Below are 19,680 nucleotides of genomic sequence, written 5' to 3'. Positions count from 1 at the left end.
GTCCTTGCTAATTCCCTTATTATATATTGTGGAGGTGTGTTGTGTATCCATTCAGCCAAGTTCTGAGCCTTTACAAGGTCATAAGGAAGCCAAGCCTGTGCCTGCATTAATGTGTGCAATAAAAGGCAGCGGCACTGGACAGGACATTAATCGATCACAAGGCCCACTCAATTATATGCCTTCATACACTCAGACCAGATCAATTGAAAGTATCAATGTACCCAATAGCTTGTCTTTAAACAGTGGAAATAAACCAAAGTCCCTTAAAATCTATTTGAAGAAATGAAGAGTGTGCAAACAATACACAGAAGACACTTCAGTTGGGAACATCAAGTTTTATGATGTAGCACTAGTCTTCACAGATGCACCTCAGAGTTTGTGAAATAGTGCTACAATATTTGATTTACATAAATGCAGCTTTCCAAAATGTGTTTAATATACATATGTTACATATTTTGCAAAACATTTCCACAAAAGTTACATTCAGAAAAATATTTTATACTGTTTGATACTTTCAGCATTGACAAAACACAATTTTCTTAATAGAATATTACACAAATTACTATTATTTTTTTACTTCATTGACTTTGCTTCATAGTTTCTCTTCAAACATAAGCCACATAGCAGTAAGAACTTACCAAAGAGGTAACAGAACTACTGAAATTACACAGACTGAGGATTAAAACACCTAATTTGGTTTCAATGATTGTTCATCTTTGTGTTATTTTAAACGCTTTATTTATGAAGAAATATACAAAACTATGGGCACTTATTAACTTTATAAGTTCGTAAATGTTTCTATAGGTTCTTTTTCACCAAAATTGATACTTGCTGTCACAGCAGAATCCTCTCGAATTGAGCTGCTGTCTTGATGTTTTCGGCAGCATGGTATATGGTTACAAAAGTACATGTAAATCCAAGGATTGGTACAGCTGTTTAAATTTCCTAGAAGCATGAAAATCGTGAACACAGCACCTGAAATCAAGACCAGAAAAATATCTTTATTTTGTAACATGGAGAAAATGGACATAATTCATTTTTCTTTTATTAAGATCTTTATAGTTTTATGGGGTCATTATTGTCATGTGCACTTACTATATAGACTTATTTGTTCTAATTGTTATACAACACCTCGCCTCTCTTGGGTGACTTGAGAAACAAGAATGCTTTATAATGTTCTAGCACTGTCACATGCTGTTAGAGAGATACTGCATTGTGTCCTCTTGTCCTACCAAATTATCAGTTCAGATCATTGCTGCTGGGCTCAAAGTGGCAGGATGACAGGTTGCAACATTTTATTTGTAGGTTGGATTGTTGGGGATGGGGTGGAATCTCCCACTGTATATCTGGTATTCTGTTCAGCAATGTGGAACCAGATATTTTATTGAGGTATACAAAATTAACATTAATTTCCTAAAAATGGCTCAATAAGGTGTACATAAGGTAAGCTGATTTATGTGTTCTATTAAATAAAATGAAGTTATTTTATTTATTTTTATGTTTAAGTTATTTTAATACATCCTGTTGTTTTTCATGGTGCTGGAGAGTGGCAACATGCGTGTTTAAATTTGAAATAAAATTATAAAAAAGTGTAGAAAATGAAGGCACTGCGGAAAATGAACTTAAACAATGTCATAAGGTTAGTAAAAAGCGCAACAAAACTATTCAACCATCCACCATTAATCATCTTTGTCAGCTTGAAATTCTGAGGTTTTTTTATGCTGTTGCATGATGCTGGAGTCTAGCGATGTAATTTGTTGGTGCGACAAACTGTTGTCAGTCAGGAGCTTGAGAGAAAGCTGTTTGGTCCACAAACAGAAGATGAGAGAATTGCAAAATGAGTACTTTGAGAGGTTCAATTCCACATTCCATCCTTTTATTCTTCTAGTCTTTTTCTCAATTCCTCCAGGTGATGTTGCAACAATTCTATAATTTATTTGTATGTAACTTATCACTGTTTTATTATTGCCCTTTGATGATGAGATTCCTCCAAATACTTGAAGTCTTCTAACAGGCAAAGCTTTTTGGGAATTAACTCCAACTGGTCAAGGGCCAACCTAGTATTCATTTCTAAGTTCATAATTCTGTCAGGCAGTGTACATATTTCATCATCCTTTGTTCTGAACTTGTCAAGTAAGTCTCTCTTTTCCCTGTGGATTTCTTCAGGCAGATGGTCCTGATTTGGGTCTGCTCAATAAGCAGTTGTGTGGCTGACTCATTACTCCGTTTGTGACTCTTCAGCTGTATTCAGCTTTGGTGTGGATGAAGCTTTCGCTTCTTTTCTAGTCCTTCTCTTTCTTTTACCTCTTCAAACTCCCGTTGAAATTTTGTCTTCATTTCAGCTAATCCTTTTTGAGGATCCTTCTGCAGAGCAGATGTTAGGGTTTCAGCCTTAAACTTATCATCTGAGTGAATGGCTAAAACTTTACATATTGAGTTAATTTCTACTTGAGTTGCTTTATGTATTGATTCCTGCTCAGTTACTATTAGGAAAATGATTCTTTCAGTAACTTCATTTATTCAGTTTGCATCGTCATCTCCATTACTTATAACCTTTTTTTTGGATTTCCTGCTTCAGTAGCTACTTTTTCCTCAAAAGGTTGCTGTTGCACTCATCACATTGAGTTAGTTCCTCAGTCAGTTTGTCACAGTCAATCTTTATCTTTTCTAGCTGTTGACAGTGGACTGTAACTGTTTACAGGTTTAACTGTATGTGGAGCAAGCTTTGCTTCTCCACTTCATTCTCTGATTTACTAGACACTTCACAAATATTATGTATTGTACATTCCAGGTCCATTAATGATATTTTGTTTAATTGAGTAGCATATTCTTATGATAAATTTCCCCCACTTTCTGTGATAGTTTTGAGATGACTTCACCAAGCTCCTTTCAACGGTTATCTGCCTGTGTTATCACTCACCAAATGTGAACTTGTAGGGTTTCTTGATCTTTAGTTGCCCGACTGTTACTGTCCATGATTTGTTCAGCTGTTTTTTTGCTCTGAAGTTCTTGATGGGCTTTCTTGTAATTTATTTCCACTATATAATAGTCTCCTGAGCCCTAACTTTTAGCTCTGTTTTCTTCTTCTCACTCTCTTCTATTTGAAACTCAGTTTCTGTCAATTGCTTTAAATATTTTTCGTAATATTTGCCTGCATCTTTTAACTGGATGAGCAGCTTGTCTATCTGGTGTTCCAATCTTTAGCAATTGGCTTCACAGTTTTCATTGAGGTTCTGGATTTCCTTCAGTTGATCCAGTATTCTTAACTGGTGCTTCTCTCTCTTTTCAAGATCTTATTAAAGAATCTCAATATACTTTCCATCTTCTCCTTCATCCAGCTTTCTCCAAATTCTTTCCAGTACTTGTTTGATCTGGTTCTTTTCATATTCTAACCTATAAAGCCTACTTCTTTATTATATATTCAGCTTCACTGTGTTTTGCTTCAAGTTTTTTCAAAGCCCCCTGAAGCTGATGAGACACTAAATGATCCCGATGCTTTTCTACTTGCTGACACTCAGTGCACACCACTCTCTCTCTCTCGATTTGCTGCAGTTGTCTTTTATCACAATCTAATACTGTTCCTTGCTTCTGTGAATCTTGAATTATTGCTGATAAATTCTCAGATCAGACAATTCCACATCGTTCTCAGATTATACAATTTCAGACCTGGATCACTTTATTCAGGTGACTTGTAGACCTCCATAGTCCCAAAGTGGGGAAGTTGGATGGTGGACATGGCTTCCAGAGGCTGAAGAACTTTTTAAATCATTTGTGTTTAAAGTTGAAAGATATGTACTTCTTCCAGCTCTTTGTCTATGAAATCTTAGGTTTTGTAACTGTCAAATAGATTATTCCAAATTTCCGTGAAGTGTTGATATGGCTTCAGCTTGTTCTTTTGTGTGTTCCCAGTAATGTCCCAGCAGCTAGTCAACATTATTATGTGTTTGTGTTGTATCCTGTAAAGTGCAAGCAAATGCATAGTTTGACTTGGTCTTGGATGACCCTTCGATTTCTACTGTGTCAAAATTACTTGAACACTCTACCATGGATGTACAGTAACTGCTTCTCTTTGCTTAAAATTCACTGAAATGGAAAATACATCATTTCTTGTAACTGACATTGCATGTTGAACCCAGTTAGTTACCTCTCTTGGAGAATGACCCTGAATCACAGCTTACCCTTTATCCATTTAGAGCTTCCAGTTTCTTTCTTTTCATGTACAGGCTTCTAAGGGTTAATTTAAGTAGTTTTCCTCCCACATCCCAAAAAGCTCATGTTAGGTTAATTGAAAACTCCAAATGATATATGTAATGTGCCTGTATGCATGAGCGTGCCCTACAATAGACTGATGTCTGAGCCAGGACTGAATCCTGTCTTCTGGTCATTGCAGCTTTGGGTTGGCTTTGATTCATCTTTTTCCTATCCAAAAGATTGGATGGAATTTAAACACCCCCTCTTCACTCAGCCCTGTATCTGTTGGTATTATTATACATTGTAGGGTAAAGGCAGAAAAATGTAAATAGGGATTGGGAGATGAAATATAATCTGTAACCAAACATAAATCCTGTTTTTTTCCCAAGCCTAAATCTGAAACCAAAATATGAAGTTGAGAAAATAAAGTGTGAAGTCTGAAAACTATGTCAAAACATCATACTGCCAAGCACACAACACAAATAAAGTAATTTTGACCAATCTGGGATAATCATAAAGTGCACAGGAGTGACGGTATATATGACAGTGCAATTAATGATTCTTAGCAGTGCACTTCTGGTTAGTAACCAAAGCAATGAAGGGCACAAGTTCCACAAAATGTTGGTGCGCTACACAAGATATGACATTGAAAAAACATGAAAAATAAAAAAAGTCTTAAAATATATTCCAAATAAAATTGTAAAGTGTTGTGTCAGATTCAACATAAGTCAAAAGCCTTATGACAAAAAAGAAATTTCTAAAAAGGTGTACAGTAAAGCAAGGAATGATTTTAAAAGAAGCCTAATTGTAATAGTTATTAGTACTTTAGTAGATCAATAAAGGGTGGCGCAGTGGTAGCGCTGCTGCCTCGCAGTTAGGAGACCCGGGTTCGCTTCCCGGGTCCTCCCTGCGTGGAGTTTGCATGTTCTCCCCGTGTCTGTGTGGGTTTCCTCCCACAATCCAAAGACATGCAGGTTAGGTGGATTGGTGATTCTAAATTGGCCCTAGTGTGTTTGTGTGTGTCCTGCGGTGGGTTGGCACCCTGCCCAGGATTGGTTCCTGTGTTGTGTTGGCTGGGATTGGCTCCAGCAGACCCCCGTGACCCTGTATTCGGATTCAGCGGGTTAGAAAATGGATGGATGGATAGATCAATAAAATGGGTGGAAATGATATTATACATTTTAACAGTTACACAGTTAAAGAAAACAATCTTTATAATTGATGAATATCTTTTGAATAGTATATCATATAAAACCAAATCTTGACAGCAGAGAGAATGTAATTGTATGCATGAGAACATAGATTAACAATGAATTAATAATGGACATATAGGGCTGGTCTCAATTTATTTGTTTGCCGACTGTTTAAACAAATCTGCATCTTTATGTCTATTTAGTATGTAATTGATAACTTGTATTTGTACCTCTGAACTTGTCATAATGCCTTGCACCTCCACTGACTGAAAAGTACTATAGGAAACTAAAATAAGCTTCCTGTGTTGTTTATGATTCTGCCCTTGTGCCTAGTGGGTTTATTCAGATAGTTACTAGAGTAGAATTGGCTTTCTGCAAGCTTGTACTTGAGAAAATGGGCTCTAAATGTAAGAAAATTAATGTATAGGTGTTATGGTGGATGGGTGGATGGATGGATGGAATCAAAATCACTTTTTGCTGGGGCAGTTTATCCAATAATGACATAAAATTTCAAGAGAATATTACTTGTTTGCTTCAAAAGATTTATATGGATGGTTAGAAGCACAGTAGATACACAAAAAAGCAAGAGAATTCTAGATTATCTAGAGAAAATGTAGTAAAAAGATCTGGAGATTCAGTGTGATAAAACAATAAGATGGATGGCTGAAAGGGAAAAAAAGACTCCAGCTGCCAAATTAAACAGGAAGTTTAATCTGATTTTTGCTTATGAAAGAAAGGAGACAAGTTGGTGGCACAATTTACTTAAAACTAATATTAAGATTTCCTCACTATTCACTTAAAGTTATTTTAATACCTGTCATAGGAATTAATTCTAAGATGTAGTTTATTCGTGGATGCAAGTACTTAATAAAACAATACATATTTCTATTATTTGTTATTGAAAATATGAGAACAGTGTTTAAAGATAAATGGACAAGTAATTATAGGAAACTATCCTTTCACAAAGTTTTAAGAAGCTGATTAAATAGGCAGCATGTTCCATTTAGTTAGAGATAGCAGAAAGACGTTTTCAGCAAGCTGCTGCTGAATGTAATGAATCCCACTGTGGAGCTATCCATGGTGCTTCTTAAGAAACACATGATCCCGTTCTCTTCGGATTTAACCATAAAGGCGAGTTTTACCAGGAAGGAGTCTTAAAAGAAAACACGACTACTCATCTATAGATGTATTTAGGTACGAATTAAAAATATTTTTCTTTAACCGCTTTTAATGCATACAACTCCTCGTGCAAATGACATGCACGTGCAATTTTGAAGATTGACAGTGATATCAATTCTAAGCAGATATAGCATAATAATTATGTCGTATAGCGTGCCACAGCGAAACGAAGACCATCTAATCATTTTCAGATGTTCACTTGCTTGTTATATTGCTAGCATTGCTGATGGTCAGATACGAATCTGAGCAAAAATCTCAGACAAAATTTCAGCGTTGTTAGTTGTAATGAAACGAGGTAGTGGAAATCATCGGGGTGCATCTAATTGTTCATTATAAGAGTGCAAAGAGGCACCCAAGCTGGTATCAAGGACAGCACGTGCGTACGATTTGCTGTTATTGTTTTTATCTTTATTTTTTTTAATTATCAACGGCGTACGTGATTACAATAACCGTCCACATCAATTACAAATGCTTCGATTGGCACATTATCCAAGTACTGGAGGTCTTTTCATTTATAGAACAGATGTCAATAAATATCCGTTTTCTAAATGACAGAAGTGTTTTTAATGCTTCATGTTTAGTCGTTTTTTTTCTGTGATTAGATAGTAATAATTTAATTGGGATATAAAATTAATACTCTGTTCCCCTAAACCTGAATGGATGGAACTGATAATGCCAAAGGATATGCATTCTGCATCTGAAAAGAGACCGATCGATTGAAGCAATCCATAATAATGTTTCCAACAATTGTTAATAATGATCTTTGCCTTAAATTTCTTTAATCTGAACCATATACCTATAAATATCTGAATAACATTGCGGCAGTTTGAAATAAATCATTTCAACTCTTGACCTAAAACAGCTAGCTTAAACGTTATACTTAAGAGTTTAATTAAGCATCCATCTGTTATTGAACCTGTTCAGTTCAGGGACTGCAGGATTCGGGTCTTAGTCTGGCAGTATATCGAACACATTGCATTAACCGGCTATGGACTGGGAGACAACAGACGCTCATACTTGCGGCCAATCTAGTGCTGCAGATTAACGTATGAGCAATGTGAGAATACATTTCAGTAAAATTAAATAAATAAAAACTTCTCCAAATTATATTCAATATTTCTTTTCCATGTTAATGCATTCGTGACCCTTTTTATTCTATTAGTGCACAAATGAGACCTTCCACACTGAAAGAATTTAAAGTCCAAATGCAGGTAAACGAACATGCAGGAACACGAGAGTTGTGCCGGAGACCGAACTGGACACATCATCTCTAAACCTATACAGCCTACGAGAAGAAGGACTGACTTCACGCAGGCAGTGACGAGCATTTATGTAGTTATTTAGTAAGTATGTCCTCAATATTAATGCGAAGACCTGGAATACAACATCACTCATCTATCTATCTATCTATCTATCTATCTATCTATCTATCTATCTATCTATCTATCTATCTATCTATCTATCTATCTATAAAAAAGAACATAGTAAAGAGTAGGTGATATCTGGTAGAAAATGTGCTTGCAGGCGTACCGTATACTAGAAATCATTACTCACCTTCAACAACTTTACTTGGAGACCACGCAGACCATAATTGAACAACAAAAAAAGGAGTCCAGCATAAAACATACACTACTACTGTTACAACCGTCATTTTCACCGTCTTGATCATTGCTTTTGAAAAGCAATTGACGTTGCTGGCTCTGGAAGGCATGGCCAGTTTCTGACTGGGCTTCACATCGCTATGAGTCTTACTGTAGATGTTCATTTGGATGATTCTGCATATCAGCACTTGACAAATGATCAGAACAATAGTGGGGATAAAGAAAATGACAATGAACACCCACGTGATGTAAGCCCTACCACCCCATGGTTCAATAAATTCTGCCCAGCATTCACTGACTCCGGGTTCAATTTCCCTTTTGGAGAAGATGAACACCTGGGGCAGACTGAAAAGAAAAGAAATGCACCAACTGGTGCAAACCGCTCCGTTCCAGAATGCTCTTTTCTTCTGGAAAGTCACCATAGGGTAGCAAACTGCCTGAAACCTGTCCAAAGTCATCGCTACTGTCATATAGGTGGAGGCAAACATGCCGACAAGTTGGAGATAAGCAATGCCTCTACAAAGAAAATCTGGACCCCAAAACAAATCCGTTATGTCCCATATTAGCTGGGGGAGCACCTGAAAAGTTGCCACCACTAAATCAGCAATACTTAGATGCATCATGAAAATATACATCCTTGACATTCGTTTTCGTCTCCTCCAGATCACGACTACCAAAAAAGAATTGCCGAAAGAGGCGGTCATGAAAATGAGACTGAGCACACCGATCTCTGCCCAGGCTAGTAATTCGTTTCTTTCTGGTCTTCTGGCTGTTGTCCCGTTGTCCATAGTAGCAGATGTTAGTAGGAACGTATTACCATCCAGCTCGTGATCCTGCGATGCAGACGCGGGCAGTGACAAGTTACTCATGACTGGCGATGTCTTCAGTCCTCGAGGCGGTTAGTAAAATTATTTAATGCATCGAGCAGCCCTGCGAGTACACTTGACCATGCATTTGCGATCTCAGGACTTTTTGAAGATTGCTATTCATTTAATATTCAACGTGTTTTATGCAGTTTTTGAATTCCAAGGAAACAAAATAACTTACACAAGAAAAAAAAAACATGCAGCTGTCAGTTTGACTAAACTCCAAGTCTCCACACTGCCTCATCCGCCCCAGACGCTTATTTTATTTCGCCGGCTGGCATCACTAGGGCTCCGAGTAGGCGGCTGAGCCAATAGAAAGAGGAAATTCATTAAAGCGTTTCGTACGCGATGGAAATGAGAAACTAAGTTGAAGACCACAGCTCATTTATTAAAATACAGACAGCGATCAGATCACACCTACCGAAGGAAATGTAATTGTTACTTTAGAGAGTGAGCTTTAAAAGTTGCGTTCTATTATAGTTGTATATGAAGCACGAATGTATGCGGCATTTTTTATTAGTTCTGGGGAATTGGTATCAGCACTCGAATCCTATAACCTGCCGACAGCATACTACCAGACTTGTTGCCACGTAGCGTTTTTAACTCTCAAAGGAATCATTTTTCCAGCTGAGAATCTATTGTGTTTTTTGTCACAGCCAATCAATATTTCATTGTAAACTGTTTACGGAGCTACAAGTTCCAACAATGGGAAGAGCTGAAAAAAAATCATTAAAGGCGCCTGGTTTGTGAAACCCACAGGTATGCCAATTATCATTTGCTCCTTTTTTGAACTCTCTTAGCTCTTTACAGTGTGCTTAAAACGTAAAACCGAGTAAAGGGGCTTTTAACCCATTAACCTGTTTTTCAATTGGTGTCCTTTTAAAAACGTTGACTTCGAGATATACCAGGAAAGCAACTCTTAAAAAACAAGGCTGATAGAGGGGTTCTTCAGAGGAAACTATTTTTGATTCCCAAAGACCCATCTACATGAAGGTTCAAAAAAGAATCTTCATTTACTTGGATCTGTAACGGGCTCCATACAGCAAATAACCATGAACAGATGGTAATAGACTGGTACAATAGGTGATGATTCTAAAAGGACCCTTTGTGCATACAATAACACCATAACGATAAAAGCCAAAGTCTAGTTTTTCTTAACCTTTCAGTGTTCGGCTATGTAGCCTACCATGCATGAAAGATTTCAGCTTCTTTCTGCAAATTAGGAAATTTTTCAAAGCACAAAGAACCAAGTTCATATTCAAAGAACCCTTCCCAAAATAACATTGTGCTTTGTCAAGCAATATTTCTATGAGGAACCACACAGCCCAGTAAATAATGTCTTTAAAAAACTATTATTTTTAGGAGTGATAAACGACTCACTCACAGACTTCACGTTCACTGAAGCCACATTTATCTCCAAATAAGGAAAGCAGGTGTTCAAACTGAACATCACTGTCTTCTTTTGGAATGATTTTAGAAAGGCAGCCTTTTAATAATGTAAATATTAGTCAAGATCCTGGTTTGTCTGACGGATCCAAAAGATGCATAAATTTGTCAAAATATCTTACAAGGTTACAAAAAAACACATATTTTATAGAGATATGAAGTAGATTGTAGTTAGATAATATCAGATTTTTTTTTTATATTGTACCTTTTTTCTCTGTCCTTTGAGGAATTACAACTACAAGGCTAGAGAGAGACTTCAAAACCTGAAAGAAACACCCAAATTACATTGATGAAAAATTGGAACCATTTATTGAGTTCAATGGGGCAATTCATTTTCCACATAAGCTAGTATTGTCCTTGTAAGTTCCTTAAACACATAAACTGCATATGGGGTGACAGGATGCAGTGATTGCGCTTGTGCTTCGCAGAACCAGCGCCCTTTGTATAAAGAAGGTATCGCTCTGTAGACAGCCTTCACATTTCTGTACTACTGAGTCAGATAAGATGAACCTATTACAGAGACAAAGAGACATGAGAACCCTTCAGATTAACCTGTTCATTGTTTTTGATTGTTTTTTATTTTCCTTTAACACTCTGGAACTGGCATTAAAAAAGAATCCTTTCTTTTTTTATATTGTGACATTTCCCACTGCATCCCATGCTTAGGTAGCAACTTCAGCCACAGTGAAAACACTCTTATATACAGCATTCTAATGCTAAAGAAACACACTCTCAGGATGGCAGTTGTCAGTTCAGCAGCTGCTATACCGTATAAAGCACTCATCGCATGTTACTACGAGTCTTTAAAGCCAGTGACACTCACCTGTTGTCCTGTCCTTTCTTCTCCCAGCTCCTGCTGCACCCCTCTCTCTTCAGTCCAGTCATTTACATTACTTGTTTGGCGACTTGCAACATTTATGATACAATTGGTTACATTTCGTTTATTTTTCCAATTGGAGCACAGGCAGGTCAAGTGACTTGCTTATGGTCACGCAGTGTCAGTAGAAGGATTGGAAATCACAACCACAGGGTTTGAGGTCCAAAGTCTTAACCACTATACCTCACTGACTCAGTCCTCAAAAAGAAGACACTTACAAGTTCTTTTAAACTCCAGAATTGGAGTTGCTGTAACAGAGACAAACTAGAAAGCTGTCTACTTTGCTGTGGATTTGAATTAAGGCATCGTTGTTGAGGAAAGATTGAGTGTATTCCTGTAAGTGCCAAAATAAAAGCTCTGTTTGCACAGTCCTCTCCTGTCTGTGTTTTGTGCAACTCAGCAGCCCAGACACAACAATAAGCATGTAAATGTATGTTGTAAAATAGGTTTGGTGTTTCTGAAAGATAACAAAATTAACTTTCATAAATTATCATTTATATCAGATTAAATAATCAATAGAGTCCAGGTCCAGACCTCCAGAGTACTGCTCCATTGAAATGCCAATAAATAACACAAATACATGACGTTTAGTGATCTTGGCATTATACATCAGTGATGTTACATCCAGTCATTTTCATCATTCTCAACACACCCATTTTGAAGACGTACCACACATGTTGTTCTCATAAAACATACTTACATTATAATCAAGATTAGAGGTACGGAAGGGCTATCTGACTCATAAATAATGATGACTGTCCAGTAGCTACGACTTGTATTTGGAGTGTCCTGTAGTACGACAGTTTCTCAGGTAATGACCAGGCACATTGGTAGTTTTAACTTTTATCATGGGCTTAATCCCCATTGTGAATATTACATGAGACATACATGACTGTGAGATCAAAAACTACATGGGGTTTCATATTAGTTGTGGTTGGTAATGTGATTAATGAGCTTCCTGTGCAGTTTTGTGTGAGTATTACTAAGTTATCATAGCAAACAACATAGGGGGTTGTTTGTCCCCCATGAGGTTTTGTTCAACTCATACTTGAGTATTAAATCAAAGAACTGGAGATCTCTTGAAGATTAGGGTTGAATTCCAGAGACCAGGGGTTTATGCCATGTCACCACTGGTAACAACACTGTCATGTGGCTGCACCGTTCTTAGGTTTTCAGGTGTGTAAATCATATGACATAAACATGCAATCCAATTCATTGTTCAGTAGAACTCCTCAATCACAGACAACTGCAGCTAGACCCTTCTCCAAATAATCTATATATATAATTGACTAAGGGCACGCAAGACAGTGAGCGCAAGCAAGACACTGAGGGCACGCAAAACAGTGAGCGCAAGCAAGACAGAGCCCCGCCCGCCAACTCTAAGACCATGGGATACGTTCGACAGAGCTCTGCCCTCCTACCGCATCATGGGATACGCATGACAGAGCCACACACACCAACTGTAACCGTCCTCCCAAGTCCAGCGTCGCTCAAGGCACGCAACAACTCACCAAACACAGCCTCAGTCGCTTTCGTCTGTGCAAAAGTTCACATGCACCTCTGAGCCATGTTGACTACAGCGCACACAAGACAGAGAGCCACGATCGCCAACTCACAGAGCCCCGCCCGCCAGCTCTAACTAAGGGCAAGCAAGACAGAGAGCGCACACATGACAGAAAGCCACGCCCGCCAACTCACAGAGCCCAGCCCACCAACTCTAAGACCATGGGATACGCATACATTTAGTGTATAAATGGATATAAATAATTGCATGTAAATGATTCACCAAAATCTGTTGTATGTAAACGATACTGTTTAAAACATTATTGTTTTTTCATCAGAAAACCCGGTTTCCACATCTACGCTGACTTATTGTGTCGACTGGGCAACACAGTGAATGTGGCATCTATCTATATATGTCTATGTTTTCCATAGCCTGCTACAGGAAGGTACTCTCTCGACCATTGGCATTGGTTTCGCTCCTTGCTATTTTTGTTATACTGCGACAGTGGTTTCCTAAGCCTTTCTTATACTGAATTCCTTTCTCACCATTTTCCGTTCCTATTCCGCCGCCGAATGCTACAGCGGGCTTCGGCTAGTACTAAATTAATAGCACTACATATCCACTAGATGGCAGCAGGTGATCAATGGTGTTCCTTATTCAAATTGCTGAGAAGGAATGGCACTTTTTTATTTAGAATGTTAATGTTTGGATCAAGTGGCTCAGTGGTAGCGCTGCTGCCTCGCAGTTAGGCGACCCGGGTTTGCTTCCCAGGTCCTTCCTGCATGGAGTTTGCATGTTCTCCCCGTGTCTGCATGGGTTTCCTCTGGGTACTCTGGTTTCTTCCCACAGTTCAAAGACATGCAGGTTAGGTGCATTGGTGATTCTAAATTGTCCCTAGTGTGTGCTTGGTGTGTGGGTGTGTGTGCGCCCTGCCTGGGGTTTGTTTCTTGCCTTGTGCCCAGTGTTGGCTGGGATTGGCTCCAGCAGACCCCGTGACCCTGTAGTTAGGATATAGCGGGTTGGATAATGGATGGATGTTTGGATCTGAAAATTAAAAACATGCTTTCCACATTAACACAACTAAATATTACTAAAATATTGTGCTCAAATGTAGTATTAAATATTTAACATAGATCATATATTGTATACAAAGAAAGGACATTCACTTGCTGATCATACAGTATCCAGTGTGCCACCTTCAAAACATTAACACACAAGCAGCTCCTTAAACATAACCTGTCTTCACTGCAACATGAACATTGTGATACCAGCACCATTCCAGGACATATCATACCCCTAATAACTTGAAATGAAATCACTTACTTTATAATCATGAACACATTGAAAGAAACAAACTTTATGCACATCAATTCCCTGTTATTCCTACAACATCCTAAGACGCCGTTCTTGTTGGAGGAACGATTTCACAGCCACAGTTTCCAAGAGAGAGGGGCGCTAATGTGATTTTCACAATGAGACAGAGGGCTAGCCTTTTATTACTGCGTTTAATGTCTGTGCCTGGGTTTTTCCAACATGTGATGCCATTTCCTAGATTCTTGTCAGGCTGACTATTAATTCTAAATTGGAATCAGTGTGGATATATGTGTGTGAAAGAACCTTGGAATGGACTGGCCTTACTGGTAATATCACTGGGTCAGGCTATGGCACACATGACAATTAATTGCATTCAACAAGCCTGAGAATGTATGTGTGCATGTATGAAATCTATATCAATATGGTTCTGAATAGTATTCTTTTTATTATTTTTTTGAAGATCCAGTAACAATCATAAGAAAATCGTGCAATTTGTGAGTATCAGAGAGGGCAAACATCATACATGCAAACACACACATACACTGCTATTTGCATATACTGTATATTTAAGGGGGAATTAGTAAATGTGTGTAAGTGCATCATTTCTGGCACCTCATTGGTATCTCTTTGTTTCCCACCATTTCTATTAAAATGCATATTGCTATGTGTGTAGTAATATGTAATTTATCAGCAAAAAATTAAGACTTCAGAAGAAATGTTTGTTTTAATTACAAATCCTTGCCACAGGCTAACTCTGCAATTAGTGTTTCTGTCATATATTTAGTAAATGAGAAACATTCCCTGGATCCTTTACTTTTTCACTTTAAGAATACAATTTATATTTTTCTCTTTCCACTCATTCTCCAAGGAACTTTTTTTCCATTAAGTGTTCTGTTTAAGGCTAAATTTGTGGCAAATGACATTTAATGTAAGTAAATGTAAAGTATTACATGTAGGAAGTAAAAATGTTAAGGTGGGAAGTCTGAAACGTGAGATACATTTTATGAGATCATAGTGGACTTGTCACTATTAACATCCAGGCAGTGTTAAGAAGCTTTTCAAAAAGTTGCTAAGATCTTAAGTTCTATATCATGATGTGTGAAGTACAACTTAAGGGATGTTATACTTAATTTATATAATGCACTAGTGATAACACCTGGAGTATTATGTTCAGTTTTAATGTGCATATTACAAAAAAGATATTAACAATGCTAGAGAAAGTCCAGAGGAGAGCAATTAGATTGAACCCGGGACTAAAAGGTATGAAGAAATTGAGGGGTTGAACATTTTCAGTTTAAGCAAGTGGAGATTAATAGGAGTATGAGTGGAGTGTTTACAATTCTAGAAGAAATTAGTACAGTTCATCCAAGTTTTTACTTTAAAATAAATTCAGCAAAAAGAACTATTGACATATGTAATAAATTACCAAGTAGTGTGGTGGAGAGTATAACTATAGAGACCTTCAAATCTCAACTTGATGTTTTTTTTATTTTCTAGGTGAATAGGATGGACAAGGTTTTTGGGCTGAATGGCCTGTTCTCATCAGAATTTTTCTAAAGTTCTAATGTTCTCTCCTGACAGCAGAAGAAAACCTAAGAAAATACATACAGATGTGGGAAGAATTACAGAATGAAATGACATGGCCAGGAATGAAAACTGCTTTGTTTTATCCCCATGAGCTACAGTTTTGTTTTTCCACATCCCAAAGACAGGCAGGCCAGCTGACCTTTATTGCTGACAGGGAATGTGACTGCTATCAGTATGTCTTGCCATGCACAGATTATTTTATCTGTCACTTGTTCCAGTCTTACACCTACTCCTGCTGAGGTGAGTTCCAGCTGCCCATCATTCTGAATTGGAGATAAAGGGTTTTGAAAATGCTTACACAGAACTTTGTTTCTCATCAGTACTACAAACTTCAAAATGTTTTAATTAATTTTTAGCTTTGTGCACTTTTCCTCATGCCATAAGCCTTGACAATACCAGGCAGCCCGATTAACTAAACTTCATTAAACAATCCATTATTCTGTATTTACAATAACATTGTTTTGTTGTCCTAAAGAATTATTTCCAATATTTGGGTATTTTCCTCTGTGGTATGTTGGCACAGCAGTAGTGCTGACTCACAGCAAGGAGGCCAGGGTTCAAGTCCTGGGTGATTCATCCATGCATCTTCTCCCTGTATCCATGTATGATTCCTCTGGGTACTCTGGTTTCCTCCCACTGTCCAAAGAGATGTGGATTAGGTGAATTGGTGACGCTAAATTGGCCCCTGATGTGTGGTTGCTCACCCTGTGATGGGCTGGTGACCCATCAGCATTGCTCCTACCTTGCATACAATGCTTGCTCGGATAGATTCCAGCTTGCCTGTAATCCTGCTCTGGATAACAAGGTTTAGAAAATGGAAAATGTATTTTTTTCCTGTATGTCTATTACCAGAATGTAATACATAGATCTTTAAACCCACTCTGGTTAGAGAAGTTTGAGAATATCCCAGCAGCATAAAGAGCAAAGGATGAAAGATCCCAGGGAGCAGTTTTTCCCAGAACACATTTGTCTGTCCACACAAGTTCAGTTGTATTGGGCCAACTAAATGCTGCCAATTAACCTAACAGGAACAAATTTTGGATGCAGAATAAAACAAGAAAAACAGTGGTAAAATCTGTGGGAAGGTCCAAACTCCACATTCTGTAAAGATGGCAGTCCACAAGAAGCTTATAAATTATAGCTTACTTATTTTTATGAATTTTTTATCTCAAGATTTATTTAACCGTACATATATACATATGAAAAAAAACATTTTGGATTTGCAAGGAGGTTTGTACATTACTATTTGTAAAACATGTCTTACAAAGTACGAGACTTGAATCTATTACTGAATCCACATTATCTTCACAGCATAATCAGCATCAGCCTTCAGGGCGAGTTAAAGTTTTGATGTTGGTTTATCTCCTTCTCCCTTTTTTCTCTGTTTCTCATTTAATGGAAGAACAGATTTTTGGAATGCTAACCAACTGTGTTTTATTTTGTATAGAGATACAAATTAATTAAAGAATATGAATGTTATTAACATCACCACTAATCACTGAAGCATTACCACTGTGTAGTTTGCTGTCAGCAGGCAGTGTAAATGCCAAAATTAATTTTCTTTGTATACCAGTTTCTATTTCTGGTGCAAAGGCAAGCATTTTAGGTTAACTGGTAAGTCTAAACTGGTCTTTTACAAGTGATATTGGGTGTGTGCCCTGTGATGGACTGGTGCACCATTCAGGGCCAAATCCTGTCTTTTGGTTGATGTCGCCAGAATAGACTCTGCCCTTCATGACTGTGTATTGGATTAAACAGGAACAATAATGGAGAGTGGGATGAAATGATATTCTACTGTAAAGTGGCACAGTTTTACAATTGTTATCATTGGTCAACACCTTGATAAGCCAGGAACATTTGTGAGGAATTAGTTTGTGAACTTTGGCTCTGCTTTCAATACAGTCAATACATGCCCGAGCTCTTCGAAAATGAACTCACCCTGTTCATCCTGCCCATCTGCCATTGGATCACAGACGTTCTTACACATAGGAAACAGTATGTGCAACTGGGCACAAACATGTCTGACCTATTAACCCTAGTACTAGTGCACCATAGGTAAAAGTCTTTTCCTCACTACTCTTCTCACTGTATACAAATGACTGTACCTCTGGTTGTTTGACTGTTAAACTTCTTAAATTTGCAGATGACATCACACTAATAGGTTTCATTTTACACAATGATGAATTCATATACAGACAAGAGGTGACAAATCTGATATTATGGTGCAGTCATAATAATTTGGACCTTAACATTCAAAACACTCAAAAGATGATTATGGATTTCAAGAAACAGTCATCTGCTCACCAATCACTTGCTTCAAATGTTTCAGCCATTGGATTGACAGAGTCATTGAAGTTTCTGGGAACTGTGCTGTCACAAAACCTTAAGTGGGACAATAACATCACATGCATTATTAAGAAAGCCCATCAAAGAATATTCTTTTTGTGTCAGCTGAAGAAATTTAATCTCCTTCAAGCAATATTGGTCCAGTTCTACATAGCCGTCCTAGAGTCCATTCTGACCTCATCTATAACTGTCTGGTTTGGTACTGCCTCTGTTGAGGCTAAGGCCAATCTACAATGCATCATCAAAGCCTGTGAAAGGATTGATATACTGTAACCTACCACACACTGAAGTCATATTTGAGACCAGGACAAGGAAAAAGGCTGCAAAGATCATTGCTGATCCAACTTACTGTGGGCATCACTTGGTCCAAAGACTTCCCTCTGAGAAATGCCTTTGTGCAGTGAAAGCTAAAACAACCTGCCACCTAAATGTTTTTTTTTCCTTTCACAGTCTTTCCTAACTAATCAGGTCTGAGCTTCTACTCAGTATTTATATACACTTGACAACTGGGTAATCTGGACTTTTTTCCCTACATTATCTGTTGTATTGCTCTTGTGTGCTGCATCACATTTTATCATTTTATATTTTATCTTTAGTATTCTGTGTCATCCTAGTATGTTGCCCCAGTACTATCAAGACAAATTCTTAGCAGGCATTAGTGTACCTGGGCAATAAAGCATATTCTGATTCTGGATCTGTAGGGACTTGGGTTCAGAGAGCCTACCATTTGCATAGGTTGTGTATGAAATATCTGGGTCCCACTGGCATCTCAAAAAGAGCAGCACATATTAAGCTGATTTGTGAATCTGGAATGGCCCAGTATGTGTGAGTGTGTCCTGTGATGGATTCCTATGGAGTCCTGATCAGTGTTGGCTTTGGTATTGAATGTGACGCTACCAGGCTAGTAGATGTAGCTGTCAACAATGCAGTTGCATTACTGGGTGTTGAAATATAAGCAAATGAATTAATGGAGAAATATGTATTAAAAACATACATAGAATTACTCCCTTCCAAGTAAACACCTTTCTCAACAGGAAATGTTATTTTCTGGAGTATATTGTGCACTGTTGCTGATTTTCTGCTCATGGAAAAAACAATACAAAATATATATAATTGGCATGAACATTCAATTAAAATTCAATTGGCTGGGATTTAGTTTTACCAAAAGAAACTGGTAAAATATAGCAATAATTTAAAGTCACTACTTGGAACTGTCTTTAAACAGACTTTACACTGAGAAAATGGCATTTTCGGTGATCTCATTAGTATTGAGAAAGTCCTTGCAAGTGAATCAAGTTCAAGCAGCATAAAGAGATGGTGATGTGTTCCTCAACAATTAAATCAATCCACTAGGAAATAAAGGGTGAGCCTGGTTCTTCACTTCTACTTATAGGTACAGCAAAGAACATGCTGAGGCTACTGTAGCAACCTGTACTGGACAGCACATCATCAGAAGATTGTGATCATTAATGTTACTGAGGTCCATCCATCCATTTTCCAAACACAGGGTCACGGGAGCCAATCCCAGCCAACACAGGACACAAGGCAGGAACCAGTCCTGGGTAGGCTGCCAACT

The 19,680-nt window shown here is 37.8% G+C and overlaps 1 protein-coding gene across 1 annotated transcript; it reads right to left on the bottom strand.

Annotated features, from left to right (window-relative positions):
- Positions 1-329: 329 nt before the first annotated feature.
- LOC120533594 (isotocin receptor-like) lies at positions 330-9,270 on the bottom strand. Its single transcript, XM_039760518.1, has 2 exons — positions 8,118-9,270; positions 330-975 (listed from the first exon to the last, which is right to left on the bottom strand). The coding sequence occupies exons 1-2, from the start codon at positions 9,031-9,033 to the stop codon at positions 779-781; spliced, it is 1,113 nt and encodes a 370-aa protein (XP_039616452.1). The 5' UTR covers positions 9,034-9,270; the 3' UTR covers positions 330-778.
- Positions 9,271-19,680: the final 10,410 nt, after the last annotated feature.

This window comes from Polypterus senegalus, chromosome 8 (assembly GCF_016835505.1).
Source record: "Polypterus senegalus isolate Bchr_013 chromosome 8, ASM1683550v1, whole genome shotgun sequence".
Classification (NCBI taxonomy): Eukaryota; Metazoa; Chordata; class Cladistia; order Polypteriformes; family Polypteridae; genus Polypterus; species Polypterus senegalus.
This window is presented reverse-complemented; position numbering and strand designations above follow the sequence as displayed.